The sequence below is a fragment of the Lemur catta genome, chromosome 10 (assembly GCF_020740605.2).
Source record: "Lemur catta isolate mLemCat1 chromosome 10, mLemCat1.pri, whole genome shotgun sequence".
NCBI lineage: Eukaryota > Metazoa > Chordata > Mammalia > Primates > Lemuridae > Lemur > Lemur catta.
The window spans coordinates 456,549-477,824 of NC_059137.1; the positions used below are offsets into that span (position 1 = coordinate 456,549).

Below are 21,276 nucleotides of genomic sequence, written 5' to 3' on the forward strand. Positions count from 1 at the left end.
GACATCTACAGGGAGAAAACAATTCAAAAACTCGCTGCAGAAACTGGGGAGGCCAGAAGAAAGTGGCATCGTATTCCCAGGTGCTGAAAGAAAACCACTGTCAACCGACACAAATACCCACCGAAAACAATCTTTGGGCAATCAAGACATTCTTGGGACAAACTAGGAAACTAGAAGAATTTGTCACCAGAACTCCCCTAGAAAAATGGCTAGTGAAAGTTCTCTGAACAGCATGGAAATGATGAAAAAAGGACTCGTCCGACTCTCAGGAGCACGCCCAAGGGAAGTGGAGACATAGTCCACGCAAAAACTTGCACATGAATGTTGGCAGCAGCATTATTCATGATGTTAAAAGTGAGAACAATCCAAATGCTCATGAACTGACGAAATATAAACAAAATATGCCAGACACACACAATGGAATCATGTTTGACAATGAAAGCTGTGAAATACTGATACTTGTTATCACACAGATATAAAAACACAAAAGGCCACCTACTATATGATTCCCTTTACATGAAACGTGGATTAAACAAACCAACAGAGACAGAAAGGTCAGAGGTGGTCGGGCTGGGGGCCTGGAGGAGTGAGGGGGGGCTGGGGGCCACTGCTAGTGGAGAGAGTTAATGAAAATCTTCTAAAATGAGATAATGATGGTTGCACAACTTTTTGGACATACAAAAAAAAAACCCTGAACTGTACACTTTAAAATGGTGAATTTTGGCCAGGCGCGGTGGCTCACGCCTGTAATCCTAGCACTCTGGGAGGCCGAGGTGGGTGGATCGTTTGAGCTCAGGAGTTCGAGACCAGCCTGACCAAGAGCGAGACCTCGTCTCTACCAAAAATAGAAAGAAATTAGACAAACAACTAAAAATACATACAGAAAAAATTAGCCGGGCATGGTGGCACATGCTTGTAGTCCCAGCTACTCGGGAGGCTGAGGCAGGAGGAACGCTTGAGCCCAGGAGTTTGAGGCTCCTGTGAGCTAGGCTGATGCCACGGCACACTAGCCCAGGAAACAGAGTGAGACTCTACCTCAAAAAATAAATAAATAAATAAAAATAAATAAAATAAAATGGTGAATTTTGTGGTATGTGAATTATATCCCAACTAAAGTGTTCTTTAAAATAAAATCCTTCCAAAAAGAAATCTCTAGGCCCAGACAATTTCAGAGAATTCTACCAAACATTTTTAAAAGACTTAACACGTTTCTATGCAATCTTTTCAAGAAAATAGAGGAGCAAATACTTCCCAATTCATTTTATGAAGCTTGTTTATTAACTTGATATCAAAACCAAAGACAGGTCAAAAGAAATTTCAGACCAAAATACCTCATAAATACATATGTAAGAATCCTCAGTACAAATATTAACAAATAGAATTCAGCAACATATAAGAGGAATTATATCCTGTGACCATGTGAGATTTATGACAGGAATGCAAGGCTGGTTAAATATGCAAAACTCAATGTAATTCACCATGTTACCATACTAAGAAAGAAAAATCACATGACCATATCAGCACAGAAAAACATTTAACAAAATTCAACACTCATTCATGATAAAAAAAACTCTCAGAAAATTAGGAATAGAGTAGAACTGCCTCAACTTGATAGAAAACAATCTACATCCCCTTAAAAAGAAACCCTACAGCAGATGTTGTATTTAATGGTGAAAGACCAAATGCTTTTTCCCGAGGACTAGGAGAACGGCAGGTATGTCTGCTCTCACCATTCCTACGCAACACAGTGCTGACAGTTTTAGCTCACGCAGTCAGGCAGGCAAAGGCAGTAAAAGGCATCCATACAGATCAAGACACACAGACCAACGAAGAGAACAGAAATAAACTCTTGCATATATGGGCAGATGATTTCTGACAAGGGTGCTAAAACTATTTGATGGGGAAAGGACAGTCTTTTCAGCAAATGGTGCTGGGAAAACTGGATATACACATGCAAAAGAATGAATTTAGATCCTTACCTAACACCAAATACAAAAATTAACTCAAAATGGATCAAAGATCTGAATGTAATACCTAAAAAATAAAACTCTTAGAAGAAAACCGAGGTCAAAGCTTCACAACTTTGCATTTGGCAATGATTTCCTGAATATGACGTCAAAGACACAGGCAACAAGAACAAGAAATACACAAACTGGATTTTATGAAAACTTAGAAAGTTTGTGTATCAAAAGACAGTATAACAGAGTAAAAGGGTAACACACACAATGGGAGAAAATATTTGCAAATCATATATCTAATAAGGATTAATACTCAGAACACATAGAAAACTCCTAAAACTCAACAACCAAAAAAAACTCAATCAAAAAATGGGCAAAGAACTTTAATAGACATTTCTTCAAAGAAATAAACAAATGGCCAATAAGCACATGAAAAGATGCTTGACATCATTAATTATCAGGGAAATGCAAACCAAAACTACAAGATACCACCTCACACATTAGGATGGCTACTACCAAAAGAACAGAAAATAACAAGCATTGGTGAGAATGTAGAGAAATTGGTGGCTTCCTCTTGTACATTGCTGGTGGGAATGTAAAATAGTACAGCTATTGTGGACAGCAGCATGCAGTTCCTCAAAACATTAAAAATAGAATTACCATAAGATCCAGTAATTCCACTTCTGGGTATATACTCAAAAGAATGGAAAGTAAGATCTCAAAGAGGTATTTGTACACCTATGTTATTCACAAGAGTTAAAACGTGGAAGCAACCCAAGCATCCACTGACAAATGAAAAAGCAAAATACGGTCTATACGTGCAATGGAATACTATTCAGCCTTTAAAAGCAAGGGAATTCCACAATATGCTATAGCCTGGGTGCACCCTGAGGACACCTAAGTGGAATAAGCCAGTCACAAACGCTGTGTGAGTCCACTGAGGGGAGGGACTCAGAGTGGTCACAGTCATGGGGACAGACAGTCGAACAGTGGCTGCCAGGGGCTGAGGAAGAGGGGGACAGGGACTTAATGTTAATGGGTGTAGTTTCCATTTTACAAGATGAAAAATTATAGAGATGGACAGTGGTGATGGTCACACATTATGAATGTATTTAATACCACTGAACTGTACACTTTAAAATTGGTCAAGATGGTAAGTTTATGTTATTTGTATTTTACCACAATTAAAAAAATGGGGGGGAAGGCATACAGATCAGAAAGAAGAAATGAACTGTTCCTATTTGCAAATGATGTTTATCTACATAGAAAACCCCAAGGAGTCCACAAAAAAATTTCCTAGAACTGGTAAATAAGTTCAGCAAGGCTGCAGGATCCAAGATCAAAATACAAAAATCAATTGTATTTCCACATACTAGCAGTGAACATGTAGATAGTGAGATTTAAAATACAACGCCATTTTGTGTTGCTGCCTAGGCATTACAAGACCACCACACCCAAGTGGCAGAAGCCAGTGGCCAGAGGTCAGAACCTGGAGGCATCTCTGGCACCTGGCAGACTGGACTCCATGCTTCCGCGACGCTTCCTTTAACTCACTGACTGCCACACTAGAAACAATTTTTTTTCCTTGAGGCCACAGTGTTTTATTATGAAAACAGAATGAAAACTTCTAAAACAAAATGACTCTTTGCTGATGATATGATCTTATATCTAGAAAACCCCAAAGATTCTGCTATGAGACTACTGGAATTGATAAACATATTCAGCAAAGTCTCAGGTTACAAAATCAATGTACAGAAATCAGAGGCATTCCTATATGCCAACAACAGTCAAACTGAGAACCAAATCAAAGACTCAATACCATTCACAATAGCAACAAAGAAAGTAAAATACCTAGAATATATTTAACTAAGGAGGTAAAAGACTTCTACAGGGAGAACTATAAAACACTGAGGAAGGAAATAGCAGAGGATGTAAACAGGTGGAAAACCATACCATGCTCCTGGTTCAGCAGAATCAACATTGTTAAAATGTCTATACTACCCAAACTATCTACAGATTCCATGCAATCCCTACTAAAATACCAACATAATTTTTTATAGATCTAGAAAAAATAATTCTACGCTTTGTATGGAACCAGAGAAGACCCCATATAGCAAAACCAATCTTAAGCAAAAAGAACAAATTGAGAGGCATCAATTTACCAGACTTCAAGCTGTACTACAAGGCTATAGTAACTAAAACAGCATGGTACTGGCACAAGAACAGGGACATAGACCAATGCAACAGAACTGAGAACCCAGATATAAATCCATCCTCATATAGCCATCTAATCTTTGACAAAGCAGACAAAAACATACACTAGGGAAAAGAATCATTATTCAATAAATGGTGCTGGGAAAACTGGATAGCCACATGTAGAAGACTGAAACAGGATCCACACCTTTCACCTCTCACAAAAATCAACTCACGGTGGGTAACAGACTTAAACCTAAGGCGTGAAACTATAAGAATTCTAGAAGAAAATTTTGGAAAAACTCTTATAGACATTGGCCTAGGCAAAGAATTTATGAAGAAGACCCCAAAGGCAATCACAGCAACAACAAAAGTAAATAAATGGGACCTGATCAAATTAAAAAGCTTCTGCACAGCCAAGGAAACTATCACAAGAACAAACAGATAACCTGCAGAATGGGAGAAAATACCCGCATGCTACACATCCGATAAAAGGCTGATAACTAAGATCTATATAGAACTCAGGAAAATCAGCAAGAAAAAAATCAAACAACCCTATCAATAAGTGGGCAAAGGACATGAACAGAAACTTTTCAAAAGAAGATAGACTAATGGCCAATGAACATATGAAAAAATGCTCAACATCTATAATCATCAGGGAAATGCAAATCAAAACCACAACAAGATATCACTTATCTCCAGTGAGAATGGCCTTTATCAAAAAGTCCCAAAACAATAAATGTTGGCGTGGATGAGGAGAGATAGGAGCACTCATACACGGCTGGTGGGACTGCAAACTAATGCAACCTCTGTGGAAAGCAATATGGAGATACCTTAAAGAGCTACAAGTAGACCTACCATTTGATCCAGCAATCCCACTACTGGGCATCTACCCAAAAGAACAAAAGACATTCTATGACAAAGATACCTGTACCCGCATGTTTATAGCAGCACAATTCACAATTGCAAAGACGTGGAAACAACCTAAGTCCCCATCAATACATGAGTGGATTAATAAAATGTGGTATATGTATACCATGGAGTTCTACTCAGCCACAAAAAACAATGGTGATCTAGCACCTCTTGTATTATCCTGTATAGAGCTGGAGCCCATTCTACTAAGTGAAGTATCACAAGAATGGAAAAACAAGCACCACATGTACTCACCATCACATTGGTACTAACTGATCAACACTTAAGTGCACATACGGTAGTAACATTCATGGGGTGTCAGGCAGATGGGAGGGGGGAGAAGGGGATGGTATATTCACACCTAATGGGTGTGGTGCGCACCGTCTGGGGGATGGACACGCTTGAAGCTCTGACTCGGCTGGGACAAGGGCAATATACATAAACCAAACATTTGTACCGCCATAATAAGTTGAAATAAAAAAAATTATTAAAAAGGTAAAAAAGAACACATATAGGGCTTGTATGCTGAAAACTACAAAATGCAAATGAAAAAAATCAAAGATGATCTAAACAAATGGAGAGATGTACCACGTTCATTGACTGGAAGACGCAACATAGTAAAGATGTCAATTCTCCCAAATCGAATAAAATGGGAACAATCAGTCTACCTGATTTCAAGACTTACATACAACTACAGTGATCAAGCCTGTGCGTTACTGGCAAAGGGAGAGACACATCCATCGGGGGAACTGAAATAGATCCCCACAGACAGGCCCGACAGGCTTCCCGCAGAGGTGCAAAGCAGTTCAACAGAGGGTCACAGCCCTGTCAGCAAAGGGTTTGAGAGCAACTGGTCACCCACAGGCAGGAGGGGAGGGGGGAGGGGAGGGGAAAGGAAGTGAGGTGGGGGAAGAAGGGAGGGAGGAAGGATTTCAACCTAAACCTCATGCTTTATATAAAAATTAACTCAAAATGGATCATATACTTTCATTTAAAATATAAAACAATAAAACTTTTAGGAAAAAAATAGAAGAAAATTTTCAGGATTTAGGACTAGGCAAAGAGTTCTTAGACTTAACATCAAAGGCCCAATCCACAAAAGGACAAACTGATAAACTAGTCTTCATCAAAATCAAAAATGTTTGTTCTGCAAAAGACCAGGTGAAGACGATGGAAAGACGACTACTGACGAGGAGAAAGTATCTGCAAACTATAACATATATTTGACAAAGAACTAGGACCCCGAATGCATAAAGAACTTAAAGACTCCACAGTAAAAGAACAGTCCAGACAGAACACGGGCCAAAGACATGAGGAGACATTTCACCTACGACGCACAGACAGCAAACGGCATCGTCAGCCGTTAGGAAACACAGGTAAACCACAGCGACACCTCACTGTACGCCTGTCAGAATGGCTGAAATAGAAACAGTGGCACCACCAAGTGCTGGCAGGAACGCAGAAAAAAATGCATTATCCATACACTGCTGGCAGGAATGTAAAAACGCTTTAGCTTTAAAACTAAACGAGCAACGACTATACAACCCAGAAACACGCACGACTGGGCATCCATCCCAGAGAAACAGGAGCTACGTCTGTCCCAGTCAGTCGCTGCCATAAAGCTCTTTGCTTCCACGACAGAGGCACCATTCCCGCCCTGGGAAGCTCCCTCCGTCTGTCTTGCTGGCTCCTTCCTTCCCACCGGACCTCCGAATGTGGGGACTTTCCCAGGGCTCGGTCTCTGGGCTTCTCTTCTCCATCCACACTTATTTCCCGGGTGACGTCAGCCTCCCCATGCTTCAAACACTGTCCCTGAGTGCATAACCTCAAGGACACAGCCTCAGCCCCACTGTCCCCTCTGAACTCCCTCTCAAATGCCCGACTACACACCCAACACCTCCACTTGGATGAAATAGTTACCAGAATCGCAGTGAGTCCCACCACCCTCCACTAACACAAAACAAAGAAGCGCCCTGTCTCGATCCTCGCTTCTCCTACACGGCACCACCGTCTCCGGTGGTTCACGTCCCATCACCTTTGCTTCTCGCACGTGGCCGCTGGACATCCAGTCCATGAGCAAGGCCTGTTTGTGTTATCATCAAAATACAGCAATTGCACCTGTCGTTCTTTTTTTTTTTTTGAGACAGAGTCTTGCTGTCACCCAGGCTGGAGTGCAGTGGTGCAGCGACAGCTCACTGTGGCCTCCAACTCCTGGGCTCAAGAGATCCTTCTGCCTCGGCCTCCCTCAGTGCGGGGATTAAGGGCGTGAGCCACTGCGCCCGGCCTGCGCCGTGTCTCTGAATGCTCCTTCCTCAGATCTCCGTGTAACCAGCACGGTGAACGCAAGCGAAACCACACGTGCATAACCGTAAACCGACATTCACCTCCCGCTGTCCCTTCGAACATGCTCAGTGGAGAAACCCTTCCCACAGCCCTGAGGGAAATCTGGACAAGCCTGACGACTTTCCTAATAAACCCTGGCTGAAAGCTCTGCGATCACGTCAAGTTGAAAACGGTCTCAGTTTAGCAACTGCAAGTGCCCAGGCCCGGCTGGTGCGCTGCGCCCATTGGCACCTGCCCTGCCAGCGGGACAGGAAGGCGCAGCCCCTCTTTGCTCCCCCGAGCCCGGCATTGCTCCTCCTTCCTCAGCTCGTGTCAGGGTCGCTGACCCCAGCGCTGCCAAAGCAGGGGGGAGGGGGAGGGGAGGCATGTTCTTCCTCGCGTGTCGCTGTCTGGAGACCATCTCCTCTCTCTGGGCCTGACGAGAATTTACTGCTGATCCATCTGTCTCTCACGAGGCCCCTCTGTGTGTTCTTCTGAAGCCCCCTGAGCTCCATGCACGTTCAAACCACAGGCAAGCCGTTTCTGTCCCAGCTGCAGAGCCCCCACGCTGCCCCACCACTGCCGTTCAGCGGTCCACTCTGACCAGACGCTCTCCTCGTTTCCCCGGGGCCTGACTGCCCACTCTGGCCTGGGTACCGCTGGCCTGTGAGACACACACACACGTCCACCCTGCCCCTGCTCTTGCCCCCCACCCTGCTGCAGGCCAGTGGCTTCTGCTCACAGAGAACCCAGGTTCTGTCCCTCGAGGGAGCATCTATCTGAGGGGGCCGCAGGAGCCCCCCCCGCTGGGCTGCAGGGGAGGAGGGGGGCTCTGTCTCCGAAGAGTCCTCTTCAAAACTCCTGTCTAGTCTCTGACAAAAGGCCCCGTGTGCCCGTGGAGGAGAGATCCTGGCGGTCCTCGGCCACCTGCCCTGGGGTCTTGCATGGCGTCAGCCTCACGGCTGTCATTACCACCATTGCACCTGGTGCCCACAGCGAACTCTCACCGCGTTGCCCCCTGGCATCAGCACGTGTCTCCCTAGACCTCCCCAGGCCTTGCTCTCCCAGCATCCCCCCCTCGCCACGCTCGCTCCTCCTCCTCCTCTGTCCTCCACAGCCCTTGCCCATGTTGGGCCCCGCGTGCCGGCTGCCTCCGCTCCCCGCAGCACGAGCAGCGCCAGCACCAGGCAGCCCAGCGTGGGAAGAGCCTCTGCGGCCCTCACAGCCATCACCTCCCCCGGGGCACAGACCAGGCCAGGTCTAAGTCACCTGCAGCCACTGGCCAAGCCCCAGTGGCACCACGGGCTGCAGAGACCTGGTCACACAGTCCGTCATTTGGGTGGAGCTGGGGGGATGTGGCCAGCCAGGAGCTATTTTTAGCGTCTGTCTTTGTGGAAACGGCTCCTTGATTGGCTGTAGGGAGAGAACAGCCGAGCTCCTCATCACTGCCTTTGTCCCCAGCCCTCGTCCCCGCAGGCAGACGAGCCTGTCACCAGACACGACTCCCACTTCAGACGGAATCTGGCTCAACACACCCGGGGCCAGCTTTTCCTGAACTCCCCACCCGCCATGTGCCTGGCTCAACAAGCTCAATGAGCCAGGTCAGCGAGCATTTATCAAGCACCTGCTGAATGCCCAGCCCCAGGACTAGCCTGGGGCCCCAGGAACTCACGGGCAAGGCGCAGAGTCCCAGTGTCTCCCTGGCGCCCGCCCACCTGCCTGCCACCGGTCACGGGCGCAGCGGCGCAAGCCTCACCCTCAGTGCACAAATAGGTAACAGGGCCCAGGTCACAGCACCTTGTGCTCCTGGCCCCTCCCCCCGACAGCGCCTGAGCAGAACACGCCCTCTGGTCACTCAGATCTGGACAGTCCCTCAGCCAGGCCGGCCCCGATCCTCAGCTCAAGTGAACGTTCCTTCTCCACCTCCCAAAGCTCCCAACGTACTAGTAGGTTGGTGCAAAAGTAATTGCGGTTTTAGCATTGTTGACGTTTGACGTTTGCTATCGGGATACACTCTTAAATAAATGTGATTGTGTTATACATCATTTTCATGCACATTTCTTGATTTAGGTTTTTTTGCTAGTGACTAATTACTTGCTGTTTATTTTATATTTATTTTAGACTGTGGACATGACGTTAGACAAAAAGCAAATTCCAGCTATTTTAAAACTTATTCGAGTTTAAAGTGGGTCGTAAAGCAGCGGAGACAACTCGCAACATCAACAACGCATCTGGCCCCAGGAACTGCTGACGAATGTACAGCGCAGTGGTGGGTCAAGAAGTTTTGCGAAGGAGACGAGAGCCTTGAAGGTGAGGAGCGCAGTGGTAGCCATCGGAAGGTGACAACGACCAGTTGAGAGCCATCATCAAAGCTGGTCCTCTTACAACCACATGAAAAGTTGCCCAAGAACTCAAGGTCGACCATTCTGTGGTCATTCAGCATTTGAAGCAACTGGAAAGGTGAAAAAGCTCGATAAGTGGGCGCCTCATGAGCTGACCAAAAATCAAAAAAATCATCATTTTGGAGTGTTGTCTTCTCTTCTTGTACGCAGCAACCAACCATTTCTTGAGGACTGTGACACGCAAGGAAAAGTGGATTGTCTATGACAACCATCGATGACCTGCTCAGTGGCTGGACCGAGAAGAAGCTCCAAAGCACTTTCTGAAGCCAAACTTGCACCAAAAAAAAGGTCATGGTCACCGTTTGGTGTTCTGCTGCTGGTCTGGTCCACAGCAGCTTTCTGAATCCCAGTGAAACCGTTATGTCTGAGAAGGCTGCTCAGCAAATCGATGTGATGCACCGAAAACTGCAATGCTGCAACCACACTGGTCAGCAGAAAGGGGCCGATTCTTCTCCATGGTGATGCCTGACCACACGTCGCACAACCAACACTTCAAAAGTTGAACAAATTGGGCTACGAAGTTTTGCCTCATCTGCCGTATTCACCTGACCTCTCGCCAACCGACTACCACTTCTTCAAGCACCTCGACAACTTTTTGCAGGAAAAACACTTCCACAACCAGCAGGATGAAGAAAATGCTTTCCAAGGGTTCGTTGAATCCCAAAGCACGGATTTTTACGTTACAGGAATAAACAAACTTATTTCTCGTTGGCAAAAATGTGTTGATTATAATGGTTCCTATTTTGATTAATAAAGATGAGTTTGAGCCAAGTTATAATGATTTAAAACTCGCAGTCTGAAACTGCAATTACTTTTGCACCAACCTAATAATTAAATGGCTCCTATGCTCTGGCGGCTCACAGGACTCTCACAGACAGGGATGGACGGTAGCAGGAGAGTCTTCATATACAAAGACGACTGAGGTCTGCTCAGGAGTGGATGGTAGAATCCACCAAGAACAGCCCCAGGTGGGGGAAATGGGAGTGAGACCAGCCACCAGGCGCAGCCCAGGGCAGCATTCCCGAGCCCGCCCAGCGCAGCCCTAAACCTCACTCTGCGCTGCCTCCACCAGGCAGCCTGGGCAGGACAAGATGTCAGCAGGCCCCACTGCCCCCTGACTCCATCTAGAAGACCCTGGCAGGGCGGCACAGCTAGCGGTTAAAGTGAGCTTGTCGGGGCTTGGGCAAACTAGCTTCCCCGTGACTCAGTTTCACCATCTGTCCAGTGGGGGTCTCGAGATCAGGAATAAAACACTTCACACAGGGGCTCACTCAGAGCACGTCCGCAGTGAGCACTAGCTATGGGTGCTGCGGCCTTCACCATCAGCAACAGGAGCATCTTCTCTGGAACTTTCCTTCCTGACCTCCACCACTCAGCCCTCAGTTTTGCTTCCGTAAGGGAGACCGTCATGTCCAAGTCTGGGCTGAGACTGACCATGGTGGAGGCTGTGGTGCAGTGTCTGGAGGAAGAGGCTGTATTTCATCCTAGGGTGCAGGAAGGAGCTTAGGGCTGGGCAGAGCCTCTTGGGTCAGAGGTGCCACCCCAAATGGGACCCCTCGAGGTGCCAGCTCAGGAGCTCCACAGCCCACCCCAGGCCCAGAGCCAAGATGCAACTCACGTTGTAGAGGATGTCGGTCCAGCCCTCCATGGTTATGCACTGGAACACCGTCAAGATGGCAAACAGGATGTTGTCAAAATTGGTGATGCCAAAGTTGGGTCCTGGCCAATACTCCCGGCATTCGGTGTCGCCTTCGCACAGCCGGGCCGGGGCCTCCTTGCCACAGGGGAAGTCACCCACGGGATCTGCATCTGTGAGGAGGAGAATGAAGCAGACCCTGAGCTCAGAAACACCAGACTCTCCAACCCCCACTGGGATGCCAGGACCCTGGAGAACTCGCTGTAGGTGGGCAGGAGCCAAGCACCAACAGAAACGCTGCACCAACTTCCCACCCCCGTCCTGGCTCCTGCCCTGCGGCTCTGCTTCCATCTCCACCTGAGCACGGGAGCCGCCTTCTCAGGAACCGACGGTCAGCTGCTCCTTCCCCCAGGGACCTGCCCATCGTCACCTAAACATGCTCAGGACCCATGCATCTTAAAGGCAGAAACAACAAGCTCCTAGCCTCCCATTCTTCCTACCTGGCTCCTCCTCTCCCTCACAGCCAAACTGCCAGTAAAATCCTCCTGACACACAGATCTGACCATCACTCTGGAGCCAGCGAGGCCCGTGGCCAGTACAAGCCATCTCAGCCACTGTGCAGTGCAGTGCCTGTAAGGCAGGGTGACCTAGAGCCAACCCCGCGTGTGCCCAGGAAGGGCTAGAGACCTCCTGGCCCAGACCTCACTGCACCCCTCCAGGGTGGACACCCTTCTACTGACCTGCAGCCGAACGGGCAGCCAGGGACCACACACACACACGTATTAAAGAAATACCAGAAAACCACTGCTAATCTCTGGAACAAGATGGCAAAGAGCACATGTTTGCCCGCTTCGCTCCCAAAATCCCAACGGAAGGGCTGAAAAAATCTTTTTTAAAAATGTGTAACAACACATGGGAACAGGGAGATCCTGAGGAACTGCTGGGATGGAATGCAAATGCTCCCGCGGTTAGAAGGCAGAGCTGACCACGCAGGGTCACCCCTTCCCTTCCAAACCCCTCGACAAGTGCTTGTGAAAAGGACTAGGAACAACAGCAGCTCCTTTCCCCCCTCCTCGCGCTCGGCAGCATTTTTGTTCTTTTTCTTGTCTCATGGCTCTGGCCACGTCCACCGGTGCCACGTGGACAGGACGTGCCTGTGTGCCCCAGCTTCCTTCCCGACTTTAAAGGGAAGCTCTCAAGACTTACAATGAGGTACGATGTTTGCAGGAAGATTCAGGGAAATTCAATAAAATTATTTTATTTCCAGTTTAATAACATTTGTTTTTAATGTTAGCAGGCAATGTTTGCTAAAAAAATTTTTAAAAATTTAAAAAAAGAGTTTTTTAAAATTGTGAATGATTTATTAATAAATTTAGTAGAAGCTTTTTCTGTATCTAGGAAATGATCACATGGGTTTTCTCCTTTAACAAGTTTGCAGTTCAAGCCACAAATCTTAGTGTCATCCTTAACTCTTCTCTTTCTCTTATACCTCAGATACGATCTCTCAGAGAATCCGGGTGGCTTTACCTACACAGTATAGCCAGAACTTGACCCGTTACAACCGCCTACCAAAGCACCCGGCCCCAGCCGCCATCACCTCTCCTGAATGGAGATACTCTCCCCACTCACCGTTTCTACCTTTGCCTCCACAAGTGGCCAGAACGATCAGAAGTCCTTGGCTGCCTTCCCGCCTCTCAGAACGAGAATCCAGAATCGGAGCTCTCAGCTGCCGTGGAGCCCCCCCACCCCCACCCCCGCTTCCTCTCTGCTCTTGCCGTCCATCCCTTTGGGCTTTGGCACTTGCTAATCCTTGTAACCGAAGCTCTCTGGCCAGGCGGCCGCAGGGCTCTCCCTCCCGCTGCATTCAGCAGCTGTGTAAGTCACCTCAGCAGGGACATCTCCCCTGGCCACCCTCCGTAAAGCAGGCCCCAAATTATCCTGTTCCAAATACCTGTTTTGTTTCCTTCCTAACAGCTACTGCAATCCATAATTATTATATTTACGTGTCTGTGCTTATTAGGTTACTGTCCACCTCCCCCACTGGAATGCAAGCTCCACCCCACTGGCCCGGCACCTGGAAGGCCCTCTAGCACCGGGAACAGTGCCCATCTCCTGAGGAACGAGTCCGTGGTCCTCGTCTGAGCCCAGGGGGTGTTGCTAGGCCTCACCTGAGCTGTTGGGGAAACAGGCCTTGTGGAATTTGCCCATGTAGAACTCGAGGCCAATGATGGCGAACATGAGGATGGCGAAGAAGAGGAGCAGCCCAATCTGCAGCAGCGGAACCATGGCCTTCATGATGGACTTGAGCACCACCTGCAAACCTGGGCCAGAGCGGGCAGAGCAGGGCAGGTCAGGGAGCAAAGCGGGCAGAGCAGGGAGTGGGGTGGGGCACGCACGGAACAGCGGGAACCCAAGGAAGGGCAGAGCCCACCGTCCTGGGCCAGCTGCTGCGCAGTCAGTGCTGACGAGCCAACGACAGAGCTGGCAGCGCTGGGGGAAGGAGGACAGCGAGTGAGCACTCACGTGGGGCAGAGCCGAGGGACAGGTGGGCTGAGCAATGGCACAAAGTCGGGGAGGAGGACGTGGGGGCGTGAGAGTATGAAGTCTGGGATGGGGAGTGTGGGCTGGTGAGATCTATGGTCTGCAGAGGGCTCAGGGTGGGACAAGAACAGAGAGTCCTGAGAGGAAAGAACAGGGAATCCTGGGAGGGAAGGGCAGAGGATGCTGGGAGCTAAGAGGAAGGGATCCTGGGTGGGAAAATGAGGAATCCTGGGAGCTAAGAGCAGGGGATCTTGGGTGGGAAAATGAGGGAATCCCGGGAGGGAAGAGCGGAGAATGCTGGGAGCTAAGAGCAGGGGATCTTGGGTGGGAAAATGAGGGAATCCTGGGAGGGAAGAGCGGAGAATGCTGGGAGCTAAGACAAAGGGATCCTGGGAGGGAAAATGAGGGAATCCTGGGAGGGAAGGGCAGAGAATGCTGGGAGCTAAGAGGAAGGGATCCTGGGTGGGAAAATGAGGGAATCCTGGGAGGGAAGAGCAGAGAATGCTGGGAGCTAAGACAAAGGGATCCTGGGAGGGAAAATGAGGGAATCCTGGGAGGGAAGGGCAGAGAATGCTGGGAGCTAAGAGGAAGGGATCCTGGGTGGGGAAAATGAGGAATCCTGGGAGGGAAGAGCAGAGAATGCTGGGAGCTAAGAGCAGGGCATCTTGGGTGGGAAAATGAGAGAATCCTGGGAGGGAAGAGCAGAGAATGCTGGGAGCTAAGAGGAAGGGATCCTGGGTGGGAAAATGAGAGAATCCTGGGAGGGAAGAGCAGAGAATGCTGGGAGCTAAGAGCAGGGGATCCTGGGAGGGAAGGGCAGAGAATGCTGGGAGCTAAGAGCAGGGGATCCTGGGAGGGAAGGGCAGAGAATGCTGGGAGCTAAGAGCAGGGGATCCTGGGTGGGAAAATGAGGGAATCCTGGGAGGGAAGAGCAGAGAATGCTGGGAGCTAAGAGGAAGGGATCCTGGGTGGGAAAATGAGGGAATCCTGGGAGGGAAGGACAGAGAATGCTGGGAGCTAAGAGGAAGGGATCCTGGGTAGGAAAATGAAGGAATCCTGGGAGGGAAGAGCAGAGAATGCTGGGAGCTAAGAGCAGGGGATCCTGGGTGGGAAGTATAAAGTATAGAGCCCCTAAGAGACACAACTTGGGGAAAGTGAGGCAGGAGGACTTGTCCCCAGGAAGTGTTTTGTCACTGGGCACAGGGCATGAGTGGGTCCAGGCCAGAGGAACTGGGCTGAGGCTGTAACCCCTGACCTTTTCCCCTCCAGCCTAACCCCAGCTCTTGGATCCAGGCCAAAGCCCTTGCCTGGAGGGTCTCAGGGCAGAACAGAAGCCAATCAATGGCCTTCCTGTAGTGGTCTCCACAGGACCTAAAACCAAACTTCCACTGGACTGAAGAACAGGAAATGACCCAAGGTGGTCACTGGCTCACAAGGTCACCCTGGCCATCCTCCTGCCCACGCTTGGCTCCTTGAGCTGCCCAATCCAGGAGCACATCTTAGGGCTGGTCTCAGTCCCCGGTAGCCTTGCCAAGCCTGAGCCAAGAGACAGGAGGCCCTCTGTAGCCTGTGAGTATCTTCCAGTCATCCTACCTCATCACCTTGGTCAACCTCTCATCCATCTCTTAACCCCAGGAAGAAGAGATAAAAATACAACAGAGTATTTGAGGAGGAACAATGGTTCCAGCTAGGGAAGCCAAGTCAGGGCAAAATAACAAAGTCACCCCTGGGCTTTCCTCGAGTGGGACGGACTAGAAAAGGCCTGGCTCCCTGGGGACAAAAGTGGCAAACTCATGGTCACCAAAGCCAAAGGGGAGTCATCAGGGGCTGAACTGTGGCTGTGGCCACAGTGAGGGCAGCGGAGGAGACTGGTGTTCGGGGAGGCGCAGGCCTGTCCTAGCTGGACTCACTTGGAATCCCAGACACCAGCTTCAGGGGCCTCAGCACCCGCACAGCCCTCAGAGTTCGCAGGTCGAAATCAGTGCCGGCCGTGGCAAGGATCCTGGCGGGAACAAGGAGAAGGAGGTAAAGGTTTCCACACCACGTCTGGAAGAGAACACGCTCCTCCCACCACTTGCATCCTTTCTCCCAAGAGCAGTGACACCTTCATGCCTGTGTACCCAGTGTCCAGCCCAGGGGGCAGGGCTTGCCAGGTAAAAGGAGGTAAGAACTGAGTCCAGAAGCCCTTGCAGGGACGTTGGCAATGACTCACCACACAACCACGCCTCCAGTGCAAAGGCACCATCTCTGAGTGGCCCCCGGCCTGGCAGTGAATCTGTCCTCCGACTGCGTCCTCCAAACCAGTCCCCCAGTCAAACCTCCAACCAAGTCCAAGCCTGAGCCATGTCTCTGTGCCAACCCCAGCCGCATTCCAAGCTGCCTCCAGACGTGGTGGTGAGTGGGTGGGAGTGAGATGGAGCCCGAGGGACTCTTGACCCAGCCCCACACACCACCCTTCACACTTTCTCTCAGGAGCACAGGAAGGGAGCACTGGGAAGGTGAGATCGGGGGTTCAGAGGACTCAGAAAAGCCGCCGGGACCATTTCCATCAGTACAAAAACACACCCCGATGTCTCCACCTTAAAAACAAAACAAGAGATTCCATATCTGCCTCCTACCATAGGGCATTTCTCTGCTCCCTTCACATCCAGACTCACTGAAAGTGTCTCTCTCCACTTCCTTACCTTCTGGTCTCTCTTTGGCTTTCTCCACCTGAGTTCTCATCCTCACCTCTCCACTAACATGCCTTCAAGCCTTCCTCTTGCCAATTCTAACGGTCAAGTCTCCTCCTTGAAGGGGTGTCGTCTCCTGCCTGGAGTCAACCCTCTCCTGTTTTCCTGCAGCTCCCCGGGGACCTTCTCGGTCTCCTTCACTAGCTCTGCCTTCTCTACCAAACTCAGAATGTGGATGCCCCAGGGCTCATTTGATATAGGATCTACCCAATACGCATACACCACTGTATGCCTATTACTCCCAAATTTACATCTTTAACCCAGACCTGGAGCTCCAGGCTCATATACCCAACTGCTTTTTAAACATTTCCATTTGGATATTAAAAAAAAAAAAGCCTATCAAATTAAAGAACTCAGCTCCTAGAGGCCACTCTTAGGTCCTTGCCGCCTGGCCATCTCAGTCGTCCCTCTCATCCTTCTAAGCTCTCTGACTTCTGGAAGGGCCCAGTCCCTTGAAAGGGTTCGCCTTATTAGGTCAGTACTATACAAATAATCTCCTTTTTGAGTAACTCAAAGTCGACTGAGTAGTAAACTAATTACTGGAGTGACAGCCCATCTTACCCACAAATTCGTTCCACACTCAAAGGGAGATGACTATCAGGGTGCACAGAAAGCAGATGAGAATCTTGGAGGCCACCTTAGAATTTTGCCTATCAAAACCACTAAAAACAATAAAACTGGACTCATGTTTCCCCTGCCAAAAGATCAGACCTAGACAACTTTATAAGTGAGTTCTACAAACATTCAAAGAACAGATGACCCCTAGGTCCTAGGTTATACACACTGTTTCAGGGAATTAAAAAAAAATCCTCCCCAACTCATTTTATGATGCTAGTATAATCTTAACATCAAAACTAGAAAAAGGAAAGAAAATGTTATACACATCTCAATTAAGAACACAAATCTTAAATAAGATATTAGGATAAATCAAATTCAAAGGTACATATTTTAAGAACATATTTTTTTTTTTTTTTTTTTTGAGACAGAGTCTCACTCTGTTGTCTGGGCTAGAGTGAGTGCCGTGGCGTCAGCCTAGCTCACAGCAACCTCAAACTCCTGGGCTTAAGCGATCCTACTGCCTCAGCCTCCCTGGTAGCTGGGACTACAGGCATGCGCCACCATGCCCGGCTAATTTTTTCTATATATATTTTTAGTTGGCCAGATAATTTATTTCTATTTTTAGTAGAGACGGGGTCTCGCTCTTGCTCAGGCTGGTCTTGAACTCCTGACCTCGAGCAATCCACCTGCCTCAGCCTCCCAGAGTGCTAGGATTACAGGCGTGAGCCACCACGCCCGGCCTATTTTAAGAACATATTAGGGCCAGTTGGGTTGTCACCGGAATAAAAGAATAGTTCATTATTAGTATAACTATTAATGTAATCTACCACATTAAAATAGAAACTATATAGTCAAAAAATGCAGAAAAAATATTTGATAAAATTTCAATGTCACTCATAATCAAAAGAACCAGAAATAGAAGGAAAGTTCCTTAAACTGACAAATGAGATCTAATAAAAACCATTTAGAGCAGTAATCTTCAACCTTTTTGACACCAGGGACCATTTTCATGGAAGACAATTTTTCCATGGATGGGGTGTGGATGGGGGGATGGTTTCAGGATGATTCAAGCACATTATATTTATTGTGTACTTTATTTCTATTATTATTACATTGTAATATATAGTGAAATAATTATACAACTCACCACAGGTTGGGGACCCCTGATTCACAGCATTTCTCTTTAAATTCACACAAACCAACTATATCACATAAAGATCCTAGCCAAGGCAATAAGAGAAGAAAAAAACAAATGTTTCTGTCTGGGATAATGAAAAGGTTTGGGAATCACAACATGAATATAATTAATGCCATTGAATTGTACATTTAAAATGGTTAAAACAGCAAATTTCATGTTATATATGTTTTACCACAATTTTTAAAAATTAATAATGTGATATACCAAAAACTGTCATTTACTTCAAATGAGAAAACTGTGTGGTGTGTGAATTATATCTCAATAAATCTTTTTATTTTTTAATCTCAGTAGAGTCTTGGTGGAATTTCACAAACTCATATTGAAATTCACATGGAGAGGCAAAGAGTCAAAAATAATCAGGAGGCCGGGCACGGTGGCTCAGCCCGTGACCCTAGTGCTGTGGGAGGCCCAGGCGGGAGGATCACTTGAGGTCAGGAGTTCAAGACCAGCCTGAGCAAGAGCAAGACCTGTCTCTACTAAAAATAGAAAAATTAGCCGGGCATGGTGGCGCCACAGGTCCCAGCTTCTCGGGAGTTCTGAGGCAGAAGGATCACTTGAGGTCAGGAATCTGAGGTTGCTGTCAGCTAGGCTGACGCCACGGCACTCCAGCCCGGGCAACAGAGACTCTGTCTCAAAAAAATAAGAATAGTCAGAACAGGCCGGGCACGGTGGCTCAGCCCGTGACCCTAGTGCTGTGGGAGGCCGAGGCGGGCGGATTGTTTGAACTCAGGAGTTCAAAACCAGCCTGAGCAAGAGTGAGATCCCATCTCTAATAAAAAAATAGAAAGAAATTAGCTGGACACCTAAAAATACATAGAAAAAAATCAGCCAGGCATAGTGGTGCATGCTTGTAGTCCCAGCTACCCGGGAGGCTGAGACAGGAGGATCGCTTGAGCCCAGGAGTTTGAGGTTGCTGTGAGCTAGGCTGACAGCACGGCACTCTAGCCAGGGTGACAGAGAAGGACTCTGCCTCAAAAAAAAGAATAGTCGGAACAATGTTGAAGAACAAAATGCAAGACTGGCTCTCATTTTAGTTTTAAAGACTTATGATAAAGCTAAAATAGTCAATACTACACGGTGTTAGACCTGGGAAGATTGGGACAGAAATGAAAGCCCAGAAACAGCCCCAACATACGGAAACCTGGTATTCAACAAAGTGCAGCATAAATCACGGCAAAGCACGAGGCAGTCGCCAAATGATGCTGGAAAACCTGGTCTTCTACACGCAGAAATAGGAAACATCCTTCACAGATAAATCCCAGATGAATCGAAGTGTGGAAAGCAAACTTTAAAACTTTGAAAAATATATGACAGCTCTAGGGTTGTAAGGCAGGGAAGCACGTCTAAAGAAGACACAAAAAAATCACCAAGCATAACGTAACAGGCTAATAAATACGACTATGATAAAATTTAAACTGTGCCACAAAAGTTACTATAGAGAAAATGAAAAGAAAAAGATATTTGCAATGCATATAACTGACAATGAATTGGTTTCCAAAATATAGAAAAAATCCCCACAATTTCATAGGAAAAATACAAATAACCTATCAGAAAAATCAACAAATCACAAGAGCAAAAAGACGCTCAAAACCACTGGCAATCAGGAAAATTCAAATTAAAGTCATGAAAAGATGCCACCTCACACCCTCAGTCGAGCAAACATTAAAGCTGGTGATGTCTCTTCTGATAGCTTTGCTGCCGGAAGAGAAAATCGTAGAATCATTTCAGAGAGTGTTTGGTTACTTATAGCAAATTCAAAAATGAGCATCCCTGTGACTCAAAAAACCGCTTCTAGGCACGCAGCAGACGGCAAGTAAAGGCACGTTCACCACAGTGATTGCGACAGTGAAAACCGGACACAACAGACTCCTCACCACAGGAGAGAGGAAAAATTAGCTGTGGTACACACACCACGGAGTATGATTCGACAGTTACACTGAATGAGCATGCAAAATGAAATAAATCTACACACAGTAACACGGAAAAATGTTAAAACCATGTTGAGGGATGAAAAGGCAAGTGGTGAAACGGTTGTGCATCTGCGTGTAAACACACACGCCCATTCGCACAGCCGCAAACCGCACTCGCAGACACACTCGGGAAAAGCCCCGCACGAGCCCCGCCGCGGGAGCCACACGTCGGGACGGCTGCAGCCACGGGAGGTGAGAAGGAAGAAAAGAGAAAGAGAAGAGAACCCGACGGGACTTGTACCCAGAAGACTCCAGTCACGTCTGTAACATTTTATCTCTCTAAGAAAAAGCTGCAAAGCTAACTGCCGACTTACAGGGAAGCACACATAAAGGGACACGCGTGTCAAAGCAAACGGGCACGCGGCCAGCCAGGTCCAGACTGACACACACCAGCGCCCCAGACAGGGCAGCCCCCGTGCCCTCCCACGAAGAGACAAACAACGGAGGAGGAGGAGCAACTTCTTCCTCCGCCTGCAGCGTTTCTGTCTCCCAGGCATCACGACGCTGACAAACCCTCAAATGCCAATGAAACGACCGTGGGGATCGTGCTGGCAAAGCCACAGGATCTCAGTGTCACACAGGGAAGTTGCCGTGCTGCTCTGGGAAGGAAAACAACTTTTCTTCTTTAATGAAGAATTAACAGTGTTTAGACCCAGGCCAGGGTATAGCTATGATCTTAAGACCCATAAAATCATAAAATCCACCCAAATGGTGCCAGGGGCCCATGGAGTGCACTGCGGCCGGGCTGCAGCTGCTGAGGCTCCCAGACCCAGTGCTGGGCTGACAGGCCCGGCCACGGCTCAGCCACCTTTCCAGACAGCGTCTGGTCTCCCTCCCAACCAATGCAGGTGCCA

The 21,276-nt window shown here is 48.0% G+C and overlaps 1 protein-coding gene across 2 annotated transcripts in view; it reads right to left on the reverse strand.

The window, feature by feature from the left end:
• CACNA1B (calcium voltage-gated channel subunit alpha1 B) overlaps nucleotides 1-21,276 on the reverse strand; it is a 186,213-nt gene that overhangs the window by 137,600 nt on the left and 27,337 nt on the right. For both annotated transcript variants that reach the window (XM_045563173.1, XM_045563174.1), the window contains exons 4-6: nucleotides 15,875-15,966; nucleotides 13,592-13,744; nucleotides 11,406-11,596 (exon numbers count right to left, since the gene is read on the reverse strand). In XM_045563173.1, the coding sequence (XP_045419129.1) occupies nucleotides 11,406-11,596; nucleotides 13,592-13,744; nucleotides 15,875-15,966 (436 nt within the window). The remainder of the gene's footprint in view (nucleotides 1-11,405; nucleotides 11,597-13,591; nucleotides 13,745-15,874; nucleotides 15,967-21,276) is intronic.